General features: G+C 41.6%; 1 protein-coding gene across 4 annotated transcripts in view; it reads right to left on the bottom strand.

Moving 5' to 3' along the window:
- Positions 1 to 14,125, bottom strand: part of MARCHF6 (membrane associated ring-CH-type finger 6) — a 124,960-nt gene that overhangs the window by 37,485 nt on the left and 73,350 nt on the right. For all 4 annotated transcript variants that reach the window (XM_030551703.1, XM_030551702.1, XM_030551705.1 and 1 more), the window contains 6 exons: positions 13,680 to 13,748; positions 13,508 to 13,582; positions 12,019 to 12,153; positions 11,379 to 11,498; positions 9,900 to 10,000; positions 7,213 to 7,350 (listed from right to left, as the gene is read on the bottom strand). In XM_030551703.1, the coding sequence (XP_030407563.1) occupies positions 7,213 to 7,350; positions 9,900 to 10,000; positions 11,379 to 11,498; positions 12,019 to 12,153; positions 13,508 to 13,582; positions 13,680 to 13,748 (638 nt within the window). The remainder of the gene's footprint in view (positions 1 to 7,212; positions 7,351 to 9,899; positions 10,001 to 11,378; positions 11,499 to 12,018; positions 12,154 to 13,507; positions 13,583 to 13,679; positions 13,749 to 14,125) is intronic.

The following is a 14,125-nucleotide window of genomic DNA, read 5'->3' as shown; positions in this document are numbered from 1 at the left end:
CGACATGGAGCCGCGCCGAGGCAAGGAGCGGTGTTGCAATCGAGGATGCTGCCGAAGTGGAGCAGTGCCAGTCTGTCGAGCGATGTCCGGAAGGTGAGTGGCTTGCAGACAATGGTGCCACTAAGTCACAGAGCGGGACCCAGACCTCGAGTGGGACCATGACCTATCTGGCGACGACCACCTTGAGCGGGAGCAGCTCCGAGGGTTGGGGCTGCGGGACCAGTGCTGCAAGTTGGATTGATGCTGCGAGTCAGACCGGTGCGAGGCGTAGGCATGGTGCCGGGACTCAGAGCAGCGCTGAGATCTGGGTCAGGGGGCAGACAGACCAAACATGGCAGACTTGCCTCTGGACGGTGCCGGGCCTTGAAGGAAGGGCGGCTTATTCCTTGTAGCGGTAGACTTAGATGCCGTCATTTCAATGAGCCCTCTAGCGGCTTAGAAAGGGTCCAGGGTGGAAGATATCATAACTTCCCCCACATGCAGCCGCAGTGAGTCCAGGAGAGCAGTGCTTCCTGGAGAGACAGGGGCCTGTGACGATTGTGCCCGAGCTGAGGCCCATTCTCTGAACCATCTCCCTTCCGGGGGAGCGGTACCCATACCAGGCCGCTGAGGGGACTTCCCCTTGGTCTGTTTCTTACAGGTAGCCAGTGAATGAGAGCGGTGCCAGGGAGAGCACTTCTGGGGCCTGGGGGACCGGTGGCTCCTGGGTTGGTGTGCTGAGTCCTTTCTCGGCACCGCAGGAGGAGCACTCTGCACTGAGGTGCTTGGGGCCTGGTCCTGCTGCGGATGGAGGGCTGACTCCATAAGGAGTTGCTTTAGGCGAATGAGTAATTATATACAGTGATTAGCAGAAGGGCTAGGGATTAATGGGACACTTGCAAGTAAGAGACCACTGTTCCAACAACTATCACTGGCAGTAAGAAGGAACTGAACGGGGGGCGGGCTGGCAGGGTCGTATATAAAGTGCCATACCAGTGCCACTCCCGGGGGGCTCCACGGCCAGCCCAGTGGGTAGCTGCTAGGGAAAAGTTTCCGACAGCCGTGCACGGGGCAAGCGCACTCACCTAATTGGATTTGATACAAGCATGCACTTAAAGAAGGAGGAAGTACTTTTTTCAAACAATGCACGGTCAGTCTGTGGAACTCTTTGCCAGAGGATGTTGCCAAGACTATAACAGGGTTCAAAAAAGAACTAGATAAGTTCATAGAGGATAGGTCCATCAATAGCTATTAGCCAGGATGGGCAGGGATGGTGTCTCTAACCTCGGATTGCCAGAAGCCTCTGTTTGCCAGGGTCACCTGGCATTAGCCACTGTCAGAAGACAGGATACTGGACTAGATGGACCTTTGGTTTGACCCAGTATGGCTGTTTCTTATAGTCTTAACCTTTGAACAGCAGTTTAGAATTTGTGGACAAAATAAATCACAGGTTCTAAAGTGTTTTCCCTACAGGTATACATTTTCTTCTATCCCTAATAAGTTTGAATATTTAAAAAAGCTACAAAACCCCTCAAAATTGTCCTCGCAGCAGTCTGAGAGCATCAGTATCCAGTATTAGTGAACCTGCGTAGAGAGGGATGCCATCTCTGTTATGCAATGTCATTAACTGGCAGGACTTTATGGGGATCTGCTAAAATCAAATACCTATTACGTATGTTCAGAAGCAATTTTTCATTCCCCACCCCCAAATCTAGCAAAACTTCCTCCTCAAACGACTGCTTACATAAAGCTCCAAGCGTCAGACAACTCTGATAACCCCATCAGAATGTGGATTTAAAAATGGTAATTAAGTTTTTTTCACCCTTGCTTAATTAAAAAGTGGCTGAAGGAATGTTTATTAGAGCCATCTCTACTGGTAACTGCAACAGTTGAAGATGCGTAATAGTTCCCATTGTTATCCGCCCAACTTGGTTCTCCCCTCCATCACCTACTTCCCATTGGTATTCATCTCTGGGATGAGTTATCCATGTTTTGACTGTATCAGAAGGTAAATTCTTCTATTAAGTTGGAGCTAAAAATCTCATTTGTTTTTCAGGCATGAAAAACCGAAAAGATTATTGCAATGAGGAAGAAAGTATCTCATTCTCCATGTCATTCTCAAGCCTCCATAAGAATAAATCAGTCAAGAAAAAACCTTCAAACTTGAAATATTATGTGCATGCCCCTTAATGAGTAGTAAAGGCTTTGGGGAGTGCAAGTACACTTTGTTAAGTCAAATTATGAAACAGTCAAAAACTACTAAAACAGAACAGTTCCTTACCCTACAGTAACTGTGGTCCTTTGAGATGTTGTAGTCAGTATGGATTCTTAGGTCCACGTGCATGTGTGCAAGCTCAGAATCTTTCAAATAGAGTTCAGTGAGGCCACACACATGCCCTTAGCTTCCCTGACCTTCTGTGCAAAGGCATAAAAAGGTGGAGTGGAAGTAATCCCCACTCAGTTCCCTTGCAATTCAAAGCCCATGAGTGACTGCTGAGGACTTGGAAAAAAGTGAGGATGAAGAGTAGGTCATGGGATCCACACTGACTATAACAAATCAAACTATCACAATTACTGCAGAGTTAGTAACCATTCCTTCTTTGAGCATTAGTCACTGTAGGTGAATGGTAAGCAATATTAACTTAGGATGGTGTGAATGAGGAGTATCAGCTGCATCTTCATAATGAAGGAGGGAGTTCATAGTTCAGTGGTCTGAACTATGCATGTGGAGAAATTGGAGAGGGTCCAGAGAAGAGCAACAAGAATGATTAAAGGTCTTGAGAACATGACCTATGAAGGAAGGCTGAAGGAATTGGGTTTGTTTAGTTTGGAAAAGAGAAGACTGAGAGGGGACATGATCGCAGTTTTCAGGTATCTAAAAGGGTGTCATCAGGAGGAGGGAGAAAACTTGTTCACCTTAGCCTCCAATGATAGAACAAGAAGCAATGGGCTTAAACTGCAGCAAGGGAGATTTAGGCTGGACATTAGGAAAAAGTTCCTAACTGTCAGGGTAGTTAAACACTGGAATAGATTGCCTAGGGAAGTTGTGGAATCTCCATCTCTGGAGATATTTAAGAGTAGGTTAGATAAATGTCTATTAGGGATGGTCTAGACAGTATTTGGTCCTGCCATGAGGGCAGGGGACTGGACTCGATGACCTCTCGAGGTCCCTTCCAGTCCTAGAGTCTATGAGTCTATGAGCATTGGCCTGCTAAACCCAGGGTTGTGAGCTCAGTCCTTGAGGGAGCCATTTAGGGAGTCAGGGCAAAAATCTTTCTGGGAATTGGTCCTGCTTTGAGCAGGGGGTTGAACTAGATGACCTCCCTGAGGTCCCTGCCAACCCTGATATTCTATGAAACAGCGTGGCTCTTGAAGCAGCCAACTGTGGCCATAAATAGAAAAAAATCCTCTATTCTTCCCCACAGCTATGAATATAACATCATGGAACTCTAGGTTTGTCCAGAGTGTAGAGTTTCTACTCCCCTCATGTGGAATGAGGTCTTGGGAAGAAGAATACAGGTTAGCCAGGATGGGCAGGGATGTTTAAACAGAACTTGGAAATCACCTTGGGAATTTGGCATGAGGTTTTAGTATCACTGTGTCTTTATGGAAATAAAAGTACAGGTGTTCCACCATGACTGTCTGAAGTGCGCTCACCATTCTGAGAGTAAGCTGGTGAATGGAGTAGTCCACAAGCTTTAGAACAATGACATTGAGGTCCCATACCAGAGCAGGTCTTCTGACCAGTGGGTAAGCATGCATTAGGCCCTTGACATGTTGGCATACCATCGGTATGAGAGAAGACTGAGACCAAATGTATCAGTCGATGATAAGCAGAGACTGCACCTAGATTAACTTTGAGCTAAATGAAAGTCCAGAATGTTTTAACTGCAGCAGATAGTCCAGAATCTTTGATATCAGGGCGTGCAATGTGTTTAGGCCATGGTGGGTTGTGCATATTGATTATCCTTTTCATTTGGAGGAGTAAGTTTCTCTTGCACAGTATTCTGCTCTATGTCAGGATTTCCTGGTTCTCCATGGCACTCAATCACTCAATATCCAGGCTGTCAGGTGCTGAGACTTCAGGTCTGGATGGAATCCCTGACAGTTTGAACGTATGGAGTCTGCAGGATCAGGCCTTCCTTGTCTTGTTATGATTCAATTAAATTTCAACTCAGTTGTGTATGGATCACTAGTGGAAGAGAAACACTTCTTTGGTCTGCACTATGATCATCTCAGGGTATGTCTTTGCAGCAACTGGAGACCTATGGGGCATTTTTTGTAACAGGCTCTTGAGGAAAGATCCCTGAAATAAGGAAGGGGACAAGGAAAGGAATTGGATGGGGGTAGCCATGGGCAATGGTGATGACCATTAATTCTTCATCTAATCTCTGAGTATAACTGACAGAAGAGGGGAAAAGCGATTCCTGAAAGTTGGCTGCAGTATAGGCTTGACACAACTAAACTCTGAATACTCCTGTCAAACCTGCTGACTCAGAGCAGGCTTGTTGTACAATGGAGGACAACAGGCGACTACTTGTGTAACAGGATTTCTTTCTGGGCAAATATTCTGGTTGACAATTGTGGGAACAAGACTGTGTTCTTTGTCTTTGTGGGAGCTGATCCCAGAAGGGCTTACTTAAGGTGTGGGATAGTGCATCCCTAAAGATCTCAGAATTGCTCTCAAATCTTTGAGGGAAAGGAATGCCTGATCAGTTCAATTGCTAAAGAGCTTCATGCCCTGAAGGGTAGGTCATCTCTCATTACCTGGACTTCTTTTGGAATCCTAGACATTTATAACAAGGAGGTGCAGAGCATTTGGACTACTGTAGCTATGAATCAATTGGTCACATCTGACTCATCCACTGTGGCTTGTAACACTGTTCTTATTACTACCTGCCCCTTCCTTGACAGTATGTCTCAGCTCTTCCTTACAATTTTGCAGGAGCCTTAATAGGAATGGGGTCACCCTTGCCCACATCAGAAAACTATTTTGCCAACAGGGCCAGTAGCTTCCCGTGAGGCGCTGGAGGGAGGCCTGATGAGAAAGCCTTTTGGCCAAAGTAGTTCAGTTTCGGGGGTGGGGGGGCAGTGGGGGTGTCCTTATCTGTGGTGGATCTAGTCTTTCCCTAGACCACAGACACCACAAGTGACTCTGGTGTCTGATGCTTATAAGAAAGTTCAAAGCCTTTGGATGGGACTTGATAACACTTTTATACTCAGTTTGAAGTAGGGGAAAGCAAGGCTGAGGTGTGCCACAACCCTTTTGCTGGGTTCAATATACTATGATTAGTAGCACAATCCCAGTTGGGGTTGAGGATATTGAAAGAGAACAAACCTAAGATCACAGTCTCCTCAAAGTCCAAGATTCCAGCAAGCTATCCTCAGGAGCAGGTCTGGAAGGCCCTAAAGTCATTGATGGTTGGTGTCGGGTCAAGGCAACAGCTTCATTTGGAAAAAAGGAGGATTAGGTGGGGAAGACAACTGGAGTGTTTCCCAAGCCATTACCTCACAAGGACACTTCTCTGGTCCTGTGACAGGGATCTGACTATTGATGCCAGATGAAGAGTGAGACCTGCTTTTCCCAGACACACGATAGGTCTCCACTCCGGGAAAGTGGGCCCCAACAGGGCCACAAAGGTAAATTGTGCAGTTACTGGCCAGGCTGTGATTGGCCTGTCCATTGTCAGCTGTGCATCAGTGCCAGATATGGGACACTTCCAGAGCCCCTCTTAATGAACTATTCTGGTCTGATCCCATGCTCGAATTCAGGGAGGAGTGGCTTGGACATGGTGAGGAGAAATACATCTCCAGGACCAGCCGTGCCATTAGATATGGGACCAGTACTGATTCTGCTTGTACCAAAACAAGCAGCAAAGGCAGTTCCTCAAAGGTACATCTTGATATTGGGAAAGGCTCACTGATTGGCACCAGTGGTGTTGACATCAGCATCAGTACTGTGGTCTCCAGAGTCTTTCACAGCCAATGCTTTGCTCCCATCCCTCAGCGCTAATGAAGGTTTAGACCTGCCTTTGGAGGAATGCTATGGGTCCTTCTCATGAAATGAGCTTGTTACAAGCTTTGAGCTGTGCTTATGCATGGTGGGGGTATGCTGCTTGGCATCCAAAGTGGATGATATGGGTACCAGGTCTCTTTGCCCCAGAGTAGGTACTGATGCACACATGGTGCCAGTTCCATGGTCCCATTTTAGATTTCTGCCTACTAGAACCAGAGGCATGGTGTCTGGTTACCAAAACACTTACTGTATATAGCCTCCTTGTCTCCAGCGGAGGATGTCTCTTCTCCAAGATCATATAAGACCTTTGAAGATTGCTTCAAGAGACATAATTCCAAAACACACATCTCTCAGTTTTCAGGTGTGAGACAAGAAGTGGCAGATGAAGCACTTGTTGGGTGATATGCTCTTCCAAGGGAGAAAAAAACACCTGCTGAGACCACTGATTAAGGACATGCGACTGTCGCACAATGGACTAGATTTAAACCCTGTGGGTTTACAATAGGCCATACTGGCAGTCGGTGTGAAGTGCCTCACCCTTCTGTACGGAGAGGTTGTGTAGGAGAATCTCTTCGTACTTTTTTCTGTACATGAGCAATGAAAGAGAAAAAGTGAAATGGTATTTCTTCACAAAAGGGTTAAGATCGAAGCTCAAAAAAAACTATAACCCATAGGACACTGTCCAAGTTCCATCTCTGTCATGGATAGTAAGAGAGAACTGAAGGAGGGTCGCAGCCACTCCAACCTTTATGCCCTCACATAGGAGGGTTTTCAGGGTGGATTTATTTATATTTCTTGCATGGATTAAATACACATTAATTTTGCTCATATTTTCCAAAGAGTCTATGGAAGAAGAAAGCAACAAAAATTTCATTCCGAAAAGATAAACTTAATGGAAAGCAAAACACAGAAACAGGGACAATAGAAATTGCTATTCAGAATCAGCTATATCATTTTTTACCAAGCGAAAGTTGTATTAGTGCAACAAATACAATTAATTGCAAAGGCATATTCTGAAGTTGCAATACACGTTCAAGGATTCACTGAACAATAATTTGTTCTATATAAATTTTCATGCATCTCCGCTATGCACACATTTATGTATCAGTTAATCCATAATGCTCCACTTTTGATATCTAGCCAAAGAATACATTTCTTCCATATTAAAAAGGCTAAAGTAACAAGCCACATAAATGATATTGGCTGTTTACACTTACAGTAAGTACCCAGCCGTAACAGTCCATGCTCGTACCAGACCTTTCAACCACTGTCTCGTGTGTCCTTGTTCAAGCAGAGCTGGCAGCACCACCTGAAGCAAAAGCAGCTCCAGAGAAAGTTCACTCACTGGAGCATCACTAGAAACAATGGGAAAGAACGAGGCAGCAAACATATAAGGACTATTCTAAATTTTTATGAATTTCCTACAAACCTTTTAACAAACCAAAACTATTATAACCAAATATCTGACTAAACGAACAGCAATGGCTAAGTAGGATTCCATCACAGACAATTCTTAGACTTTAACAGCCAAGATTTTTTAGTAGGGTTTAGGAATTTAATGTAATCAGCCAGTTTTATGAAAAGTCTTTAGGAAAGATACCTTCTGTTATCTGAAGTGTTCCAAAAACATTGTAAAAACAAACAAGGAAAACAAACAAACAAACTAGGGCTGTCAAGTGCTTAAAAAAATTAATCACGCTTAAAAAATTAATCACGATTAATCACACTGTTAAACAATAGAATACCATTTATTTAAATATTTTTGAATGTTTACTATATTTTCAAATATATTGATTTCAGTTACATCACAGAATACAAAGTGTACAATGCTCACTTTATATTTTTATTACAAATATTTGCCCTATAAAAAAAAATAGTATTTTTCAATTGACCTAATACAAGTACTGTAGTGCAATCTCTATCATGAAAGTTGAACTTACAAATGAAGAATTATGTACAAAAAAAACTGCATTCAAAAATAAAACAATGTAAAACTTTAGAGCCTGCAAGTTCACTCAGTCCTACTTCTTGTTCAGCCAATCACTCAGACAAACAAGTTTGGTTACAATTTGCAGGAGATAATGCTGCCCACTTCTTGTTTACAATGTCACCTGAAAGTGAGAATACGCGTTCACATGGCACTGTTGTAGCCGGTGTCGCAAGATATTTACATGCCAGATACGCTAAAGAGTCATATATCCCTTCATGCTTCAACCATCATTCCAGAGGATGTGTCCATGCTGATGACGGGTTCTGCTTAACAACAATCCAAAGCAGAACAGATGATGCACATTCATTTTTATTGTCTGAGTCAGATGCCACCAGCAGAAGGCTGATTTTCTTTTTTGGTGGTTGAGGTTTTGTAGTTTCAGCATATGAGAGTTGCTCTTAAGACTTCTGAAAGCATGCGCCACACCTCATCCCTCTCAGATTTTGGACGGCACTTCAGATTCTTAAGTCTTGGGTCAAGTGCTGCAGCTATTTTTAGAAATCTCACATTGGCACCTTCTTTGCATTTTGTCAAATCTGCTGTCAAAGTGTTCTTAAAATGAACATGTGCTGGGTCATCATCTGAGACTGCAATAACATGAAATATATGGCAGAATGCAGGTAAAACAGAACAGGAGATATATAATTCTTCCCCAAGGAGTTCAGTCACAAATTTAATTAACATTTTTTTTTTTTTTTTAACAAGCATCTTCAGCATGGAAGCTGTTCTCTGGAATGGTGGCTGAAGAATGTAGGGACATATGAATGGTTAGCATATCTGGCATGTAAATACCTTGCAACACTGGCTACAAAAGTGCCATGCGAACACCTGTTCTCACTTTCAGGTGACATTATAAATAAGAAGCAGGCAGCATTATCTCCCGTAAATGTAAACAAACTTGTTGTCTTAGCGATTGGCTGAACAAGAAGTAGGAGTGAGTGGACTTGTAGGAGGTAAAGCTTTACATTGTTTTGTTTTTGAATGCAGTTAAGTAACAAAAATTGCAAGTTACACTTTCAGGATAAAGAGACTGCACCTCAGTACTTGTACGAGGTGAATTGAAAAATACTATTTCTTTTATTTTTACAGTGCAAATATTTGTAATAAAAATAATATAAAGTAAGCAGTATACACTTTGTATTCTGTGTTATAACAGAAATCAATATATTTGAAAATGCGGAAAAACATCCAAAAATATTTAATAAATTTCAATTGGTATTCTATTGTTTAACAGTGCAATTAATTTTTGAGTTAATCACGTGAGTTAACTGCAATTTATCAACAGCCCTATTCCTCTCCACCTCCACCCACAGCATGCTGATAACCTATGGGGTAACTAGCCTATGGGATAAAACTAATACTTTGTTCAACTTCTACATGCCTGAATGCAATGTCAAAGTAATGGTGAAAGTGGTACAATGGTAATGGTGAAACTGGTACAATTATGCCTTGTCTACACTAGCACTTATTTCAGAGTAGCAGCCGCGTTAGTCTGTATCAGCAAAAAGAACAGGAGTACTTGTGGCACCTTACAGACTAACAAATTTATTTGAGCATACACTTTCGTGGGCTAAAACCCACTTCATTGGATGCACACAGTGGAAAAATATACTTAAGTTGGCAACTCTTTTGTCGCTCCGGGGTGTGAAAAAACACCCCTCTGAGCGATGTAAGTTTTGCTAGCATAAGTGCTCTCCAGCCGACACAGCTACCACTGCTCGTTGAGCTGTTTTATTATGTCAACGGGCATAACGTGGCTACACGAGCACTCTGACAGCAGCACAGCTGTACCAATACAGCTGTGCTGCTGTAAGCTTGTAAGTGTAGACACGGCCTTAGAGAGGTACGCAAGGAAGACTCTGTCTAATCACACGGAGACCAAAAACATCTTTCAGAATTAAAATAAAAACTTACCTGTAGAGCATGACATTATATGGAAGAAAATTAGGCAACAGATACTTAATAATACGTATAGGAAGCCAAAGCATGAGCAGGACAATTGACCCAAAGACGATCTGCAACAAGAAAATTACAAATGCATATTGTATCTACAAGACTCACATGAAGCCTTATTTTTTATATGGATGGGCCAATGAAGATGTAAACCATCTGCAAAGGTTCTGAATGAAAAAATGGTATGAACAAAGGTCCATGATTAAATTAAAACCTGTTCCTCTCAAATTTTGGTAGTCTATGTTCCATAAAGAGAAATAAATGTATAAACTAGAAGAGAAAGTTGTTTAATCTCTGAATATATAAGCTGTAATTGATCATCCTTCATGGGGCCCATGGTACCGCTGCGAGTCTGATGAAGGTTCTGAAATCATTTCAACTCATACCTTCAGAGAATGATAATTAGGCAAGCTTCATTTCTTGATTCACAAAGCAAAAACCAATTCCATTATATTCTGCTAACCCATGCATTTGAGAGCTTTAAAAAAAACTATATGTTGGACTAAGTTTGGGTCATTTGATGTGGCACATACATCCCTGATGCAGCTAAAGCAGTGTGGCTATAAGATGACAAAAGGCCAATACATCCTGCTGTTTTCTAGAGTCCTAAGCATGACTGACCAGCACTCCTCTCCAGATGGCAGGGAGAAGGTCTTACCCTCAGAGTGTATGCTGAGCACCACTAGGGTGATCCAACAAGGTACAGAAGCTGTTGATGTGTTAACAGTATACCAGCATCACAGTATCCCATACAGCAGTCTGTTTCAAAGGTATGCAGTCTTCAGGGCCTGTATCTGCAAAACCAGTGCCAAAGTAGGCCATCTGAGATGTTGCCTTAAAGGCCTTCCAGACAGACATCAGGGTGAACATCTGGAAAGTGCTTGGGGAGGCTAGGAAAGACTTTGAGTGTTTCCCCAATAATTTAACAACCTACAGCTACATCTGGTAGTAGATACCACTGCCCAGGCCATCATGATCCACCCCAAAACAGACCAGAAACATGAATCAGACCCATCGCTACTGAACTGAGACCCAGAATGTTTGTTGCAATAAATGGCTTAGACCAACACCGTGACCTCAAGGGATCTCCTCCACCGTCCATAGTAATAAAATAACTGTTGGCCAATGATACAAGCCGTCATGGCTTTAGCACAAGGGGAAGATTTGTGAGTGTCTGTACTAAACAAACATTTTAAAATTTTTAATTAAAAATTTTCCACCAGCATTTCAGATAATCTGAAGCGGGGCATCTGTTACAACAAATACCTCTGAAGAAGTAAACTTCAGCTTTATTTTAGTAACTAAAAAATGAACACAAATCAAAAAAGTAAGTTAAACATGCTAATATTGAAAACGGCAGCTAGGCTAGCACTGTATTTGCAACAACAAGACAGAAATGAATATAAATTATTCAAGGACAAGTCTGAAAAAAGTCCTTACCACTGATAAAATAAACCTCCTGAGATGTCTATAAATGGGCAAGTGAATCATTTCCTGAACTGGATTAAAATCTGGATCATTCAAATTCCTCAGAAACCACAGGACACCAGGTCTCAGTACCTGAAACAGGTATTTACATTTGAGTTTAAAAAGACAAAAATGCAAGCAACGTAAGAATTATTAGCATGTTGTCTAATTAACAGAGTTAGATTTCTGTTGGAAAAAAGGTGTTAGAAGGCTGTGAGATATAAATATGAAGAACTTTTCAATATAAGAGTCAACAATGAGAGGTACAGAAGAATACTGCAGAGCATTACTACTAGGCTAAGTGGAAACATTTTAACTGAAAATCTTTACTTTCAAATATATTTCAGTTTACAGATACAAAGAAGTACTTAAGCAAAAGCAGCATTCATATTAAAAACTCCTTTGCATGCAATCGGCTAGCACCCTAAGGGTGTTCCCATATTCACTCGCAACCAGCACGATTGTTCAATTTTTAAGGCAGAAAAATTTTGAAGTCTGATATGTATTAAAAGAATCATAACAGAAACACAGATTGGGAAGAGCTAATTAACTCTTCAGTATATAAAGTTGTTCAAATATATTTTATAATCCCCTCACCTGAATAAGAACTTACCTCTCTCAGTAAGAGAATGAAAGATGCAAAGTAAAAGACGTAAACCATTCCCACTAACCAGTGTAGGAACATTGTGGTACCAGGGGCAGACTGAAAGCTCAACTCTCTGTCTTTCAAAGTAGCATCAAACATTTCCTACACAAAAAAGTACATACGATCAACGTTTACCAAATACTCTTCCTTGGTTATCTATTTAATTTACACCAGTTTGTATCTAGCATATATTACATTTAAATAATCTCAACCTGTTGCAAAACTATAAATATTTAGAGGTGCATTCAAGAAAACAAAAATGTCTATTTAAGTCATAAGTGCCACTGAAAACTACACAGTTCTTACAACATACTTATAGCACTGACCCTGAAGATGGCAAATAGTGACATATTTCTCTGCGCCACATATTTTTAAGAATGGAAAGGAAACTAAAACACGGAAAAGACTAACATTTAATATGTAACACTACAAAGCATATCAGCATGAGCATATCAGCTCATACTAAACTATACTGTACATTTATTCTCATTAGAAATAGGGTATTTTAATACTGAGAGCAAAATGGTTGCTTTTTCCCATATAAGCATTTAATAGTAATCTCTTATATTAGCTTTTGGGGAAGTGCCATTTTAAAAGTTATGATAATTTCCCCTTCCTTTCCCCCACACTCCCTAGACCAAGGGTCCTCAACCTTTTTCTTTGTGAGCCCCTCCTCCTCCCCCAAAATGCTATAAAGTTCAACCGGCCACCTGTGCCACAACCACGGTTTTTCTGCATATCCAGTACATTAAAAGCCACTGGTATTTGGGGGTAGCACGCAGGGCAGTTGCCCAGGGCCTCATGCCACAGGAGGATCCACAAAGCTAAGCTGCTTGGGCTTCAGCTTCAGGTGATGGGGCTCAGGCTTTGGTTTTCAGCCCTGGGCCCCAGCAAGTCTCTGGTTTATTTCGGTGGACCTCCTGAAATCTGCTCGTGGGCTCCCAGGGGACTCCAGATCCCGTGTTGAGAACCACTGCCCCAGACTACAATAAAAACAGTCTCTCTCATATGGCATTTAGTACACAGAAGGAAAAATTCACAGTAATGCCACAAGATGAACCATGTATGAATTTCCCCATAGGCAGCCAAATAGAGAAAACTCAGTCATGGAGTTGCTGGTAAGACATTTAGCATAGCAGAGAAGGGACTTTTCACAGTGTTTTGTAACTAACTGTTTCAAAAAGTATAATGATGGGTTTTTTTGCTCTGTTTTAACAATAGATTGTAGACTTTAATTGCCTTAAATACAGGAACATAGACTTTGTATTGCACCACGTCTTAGAACAAACTACCTTTGACCTCTGAAACAATGAAAGTATTAAAAAAGTGAAGAGATACATTTTCTACAAGTCCAGTTTATATCCATTTTTTTTTTCTCCAGGGCAAAAGACCTTTTCCCTCAGAAAAATAAAACAGTGTAAGACTTGGCCTACACTCCAATAATTTCTATTCTTACCAAGGAGCATATATCCAGCCACCAGCCACAGATAAGGGGGAACACACCAATTTCTACAACCACTAATAAGGAAACCTTCAGGGAAAAGGAAAAAAAATTACTCAGTAACTATGAATAAATCACTAACAAAATTATAGTTGAATACCTTTTGCTTTCAGAAGACTATAATTACCTTAACAACAATATAGCAGACCCCCAATAAGTGACGTGATCTCTGGAATTTTACAAGCGCAGCCAAACCCTACATACTCTGGTCAAGGAAATATACTAAATGAAATGTTATAAGAGGACCAGAAGAGTATGATACAATTCATATCAGCAACTGTGCAATCTAGATTTTATAGCAGGAAACTCTGGAAGAGTCAAACACTAATGTGAAAGTGTGAATACTACTGCTGGGGTCCTAATCTTTCAAAAATAATGATGATTTTGGGTGCTTGATTTGAAACACCTTAAAGGGACCTGCTTACCAAAGTGCTAAGTATCCATCCTCTGAAAATCAAGCCCTCTTTCAAAGGCATCTGAAGTTGGGGACTGAAAACTGAGATACCAGAAATCACTTTTGAAAAAATTTATGCAGGAATATTTACCACCAAGAGTTTAACAGTGCAGTTACAA

This window comes from Gopherus evgoodei, chromosome 2, assembly GCF_007399415.2.
Source record: "Gopherus evgoodei ecotype Sinaloan lineage chromosome 2, rGopEvg1_v1.p, whole genome shotgun sequence".
In the NCBI taxonomy this organism is placed as follows: domain Eukaryota; kingdom Metazoa; phylum Chordata; order Testudines; family Testudinidae; genus Gopherus; species Gopherus evgoodei.
The sequence above is the reverse complement of the archived record's forward strand: the minus strand, read 5'-3'. Positions and strand labels throughout refer to the sequence as shown.